The sequence below is a fragment of the Salpingoeca rosetta genome, assembly GCF_000188695.1.
Source record: "Salpingoeca rosetta unplaced genomic scaffold supercont1.21, whole genome shotgun sequence".
Taxonomy (NCBI): Eukaryota; class Choanoflagellata; order Craspedida; family Salpingoecidae; genus Salpingoeca; species Salpingoeca rosetta.
The window spans coordinates 82403-86378 of NW_004754913.1; the positions used below are offsets into that span (position 1 = coordinate 82403).

The 3976-nt window shown below is 56.6% G+C and overlaps 2 protein-coding genes across 2 annotated transcripts in view; both read right to left on the reverse strand.

Moving 5' to 3' along the window:
* The window catches only part of PTSG_08016 (uncharacterized protein), a gene marked incomplete at both ends in the record, with an annotated part of 4768 nt that extends 3779 nt beyond the window's left edge, over window positions 1-989 (reverse strand). The window contains 4 exons of the mRNA XM_004990981.1: window positions 1-63; window positions 422-501; window positions 724-790; window positions 967-989. The exon at window positions 1-63 is cut by the window's left edge and continues 42 nt beyond it. Of these exons, the coding sequence (XP_004991038.1) occupies window positions 1-63; window positions 422-501; window positions 724-790; window positions 967-989 (233 nt within the window). The remainder of the gene's footprint in view (window positions 64-421; window positions 502-723; window positions 791-966) is intronic.
* A 1089-nt stretch (window positions 990-2078) lies between these two features.
* The window catches only part of PTSG_08017 (uncharacterized protein), a gene marked incomplete at its 5' end in the record, with an annotated part of 7145 nt that continues 5247 nt past the window's right edge, over window positions 2079-3976 (reverse strand). The window contains 5 exons of the mRNA XM_004990982.1: window positions 2079-2538; window positions 2791-2849; window positions 3032-3120; window positions 3256-3316; window positions 3652-3783. Of these exons, the coding sequence (XP_004991039.1) occupies window positions 2185-2538; window positions 2791-2849; window positions 3032-3120; window positions 3256-3316; window positions 3652-3783 (695 nt within the window). The 3' untranslated portion in view covers window positions 2079-2184. The remainder of the gene's footprint in view (window positions 2539-2790; window positions 2850-3031; window positions 3121-3255; window positions 3317-3651; window positions 3784-3976) is intronic.

Below are 3976 nucleotides of genomic sequence, written 5' to 3' on the forward strand. Positions count from 1 at the left end.
AGATGCTGCACCTCCAGCGGAAACGAGCGGAAGTCAACCTTGATGTCCTGGTGTCGTTTCAGCCTGAGGTGGCAAGTGAGGCGAGGTGAGGTGAGAATGGCCTGAGATGACGGCAAGAAGTACCACACTTCAGCACAGGGGCGGAACTGTCAGTTCGCAGGCACGCACGCAGGGGAATACAAACAGACAGACAGGCAGACAGAGATACAGACAGGCAGGCAGACAGACAGACAGACACAGACAGAGAGACAGACAGACAGACACACACACACACAAGCACACAGACACACAGATACTCAGACACAGACACAAACACAGACACACAAGCACACAGACACACAGACAGAGAGACAGACAGACAGACAGACAGACAGACAGACACACACACACACACACACACACACACAAACACGACACTGACGAGAGAAAGTCGTTTTGATCAATGTTGGAGCAGTAGAGGAAGAGCGGGTCAGCCGGATCTGTCAAGCGAATGGACAGCACCTGACGCGGTAGCACATATGGGCATGAAATGTGAACAAGCGTGTACGAGTGTGAGCAAACTGTTGGTGGTCATGCTGATGGTGTGTCGCGTCGTGGTCAGTTCACACAGGTGGGCACGACAGCAGCCAAAACAAGTCACCAACGACACTCACATCTCGCACTCTTCCCTCTATCATCAGGCAACGCAGGACCAGCACACACACACACACACACACAACATACTTCGCGATCGAGTGCTGTGGTGGTGAACTGAAGGGAGAGCTGCACATACTGCAGGCGATCAGAGGACCTGTGCAGGGTTGAGGATCCAACAGTGGGGAGAATGTGAGACGGCAACAGTGAAAGGAGTGACGCGAGTAGAACGAGTTGGCTTCTCGAACAGCACGGTATCCCACGCACAGACACACACGTACACGCACATACATGCATAGCCGCACACATGCACACACGCACACACACACTCACACTAACTTTGTGCTGATGCGCATGGGCACCAAGGCATCGAATCCTGTGAATTGGGTTGGAGATGGCCTGCTTTGATGTTGCTGGTGTTGCTGGTGATGGTGGTGGGTGTTGTGGTGATGGTGCTGGTTGATGCCACTGTCATAGGTGCAGTTACTGGATTCACTGGTGTGATTGTGGCTGTGGGTGCACGCTGGCGCACCACAGCACGAGGGCTGTGCATGCTGCTGCTCGTGGTGGTGGGCGTGATGGTGCCAGGCCTGCGCTGGCGTGAAGGTGGTGGTGCGCCCTGCTTGCCGCGCAGAGGTGGCGAAGGCAGAGGAGGACTGCATGGCGCTGGATGTCATTGGGCCCGCCTGCCAACGAGACGGCCGGGGCGTGCTGTTGCTGCTGATGCCGTTGCCGGCCCTACTATGCTCAGACACCACTGACGCTTGCGTCCGTGCGTGCAAGGGGGACGGCCCCGTGTGCTGGTGGTCGGAAACAACTGTGGTGCTTGGTGTTTGTCCGTACCCGGAGGAGGAGGAGGCAGCCGGCGACGCGCCGTGCGGGGTTGCCCTTGCCGTCCTCATGCGCATGTGTGAGGCGACGCGTTGCCCGCTTGCAGTGGCAGTGGTGGTCGTGGTGGGGGTGCTGCTGTTGTTGTTGCTGTTGTTGTTGTGGGAGGCGTTGGAAGTGGTGGCAGCGGGCGATGCAAAAGGCGATGGCGAGAATGTTGCTCTCAATGGCCGTCCTGCACTACCACCAGTGTGATGCTGTGGCATCGCCATGATTCGTGTGCCTCTGCTGTGACCGTTACTGCTGTTGCTGGTGTTACCATCGCTGGTGTGGTGGGCAGCGGAGGTTGGCGTCGTGTTTGCGGGACCCGCTGTCCCCAGGACGTGGCCATGGCCAGGGCCGAACCCACGGCGCACATCCTCATCAGCCATCGCGCTCGTGCTCTGCGTGTGTGTGTGTGTGTGTGTGTGTGTGTGTGTGTGTGTGTGTGTGTGTGTGTGTGTGTGTGTGTGTGTGTGTGGTGTGTGTGCCTCTCTCGCTCGCTCTCTGTTGGTGGTCGTTGGGATTTTGGTTTTGGCAGTTGCCGCGATTTTTGAATTCTGCGCGCGCGTGTGAACCAGTGGGTAAACGTTTATTTGCCATAAAATGAAGCACAAGCGGTGGGCAAAAACAAACGAGCGAGAGGCGGGTGCACTGAGAGTGATGTATCTCGCGCCAGCTGTGTCATCTGCGCTCCCCCTCTTGCTCCTCCTCCCTGGTGCTACCAGCACTGCGCGCCTGCTGCGCCTGCTGCGCCTGCTGCGCTTGCTGTACTGCCTCCACCACCTTGCTCACGCTGGTATCATGGTCACCATCACCACCGTCACCAGCATCTTGCTCTTCTTCTTCTGCTTCTTCTTCATCGTCGCGCCTGAAGACGACATGGCGCACCTCCCAAGAGGCAGGCAGCGTCTCCACGGTGCGGTCGCCCTCCTGTACATGCCGCGTCTTGCGCATTGTCACCAGCCGCCGCGCAAGCCGCCCAGACAGCATCTGCTGGCACGCAGACACCAACTCCAGGCACGGGTGCATCGGCAACTGAACGGCACACACACGGAAATCGGAGTGAGCGAGTGAGTGAGTGAGTGTGTGTGTAAGTGTGTGAGTGTGTGTGTGAGTTGAGTGAGTGAGTGAGTGAGTGAGTGAGTGAGTGAGTTGAGTTGAGTTGAGTTGAGTTGAGTTGAGTGAGTGAGTGAGTGAGTGAGTGAGTGAGTGAGTGAGTGAGTGTGTGAGTGTGTGAGTGTGCAAGCGAGAGCGATGTTACATGCATGTCTTGATTTGCGCATCGACCTTGAATGAATCGTCGTCCAGCGCTTCCGGGATCCAAAAGCAAAGCCGGCCACCAATCACTGACACGAAAGCAACAAGCAAGATGTGCAGCAAGAAAGTGAGCTGGTCGGCATACGCCAATGCACGTGTGATGTATGTGCGTGCGCGTGTGTCTTTCACTACATACGAGCACAAAAGCACAATTGCATGTTGCGGTGAGGGGGGGGGGGGACGACAGCTGCATACGACAAGCAGTGCTCACCGAGTCGCTCTGCAGCAAAGTGGAGGAGGTCGTGGAAGATGGACCCAAGTCCGTACGCCTCGCTCTTGGGGAAGTGCGCCTCAGTCCGGCTGCACACACACACACACATCAAACCAAAGGCGTGGGTGAGGTTGAATGAAGGATGGCTCATATCAGTGCCGCCAGCACAGCCAATATGACGAGACGTGCGTGACATGACCGTGCAAGGCAGGGCATCAACTGACTGCTCCTCTGCGAGCGGCTGGCTGGCGATGCGACGCGCTTGCTCTCGAATGCCATACGGTGCTGAAAACACGAAAGGGGGAGAGAGGGGGGAGGGGAAGTGTGCGAGGAAAGCGTGTTGTTGTGGCGAGCGCAACACATTGGACATCGCACGTAACACGAGCAATCACAACGCATGTGACACAAGCACACACACTCAAAAAAGAAAGAGTACGCACATTCAGCCACACAGACACACACAGACACAGACACACAGACACAGGCACACACAGGCACACACGCACGCACACACACACACACACACACACACACACACAGACACACAGACACAGACACACACAGCCACACAGACACACAGACACACACACAGACACTTTCACGCATCGCAGAGCACGTACGGTCTGCGACGACGGCGTCGAACATTTCCCTGTTGACATATGGAGAGCGGTGGTTGTCGGCCACGAGCACGCCAACAAACTGCGACGAAAGGCCATACTGCTCAAAGTTGGACCAGATGTTCTCCTTCGGGCCTGCGCACGACCAGGGAGTGAGGTGGCGTTGTGAGTGATGATGTCGATGTGTGTGTGTGTGTTTGTAGAGGACGTGGAGATTCTCCCATCTGAAGGCACCACCGACATGTGTGTGTGTGTGTGTGCGTGCGTGTGTGTGTGTGTGTGTGTGTGTGTGTGTGTGTGTGTGTGTGTGTGTGTGTGTGTGTGTGTA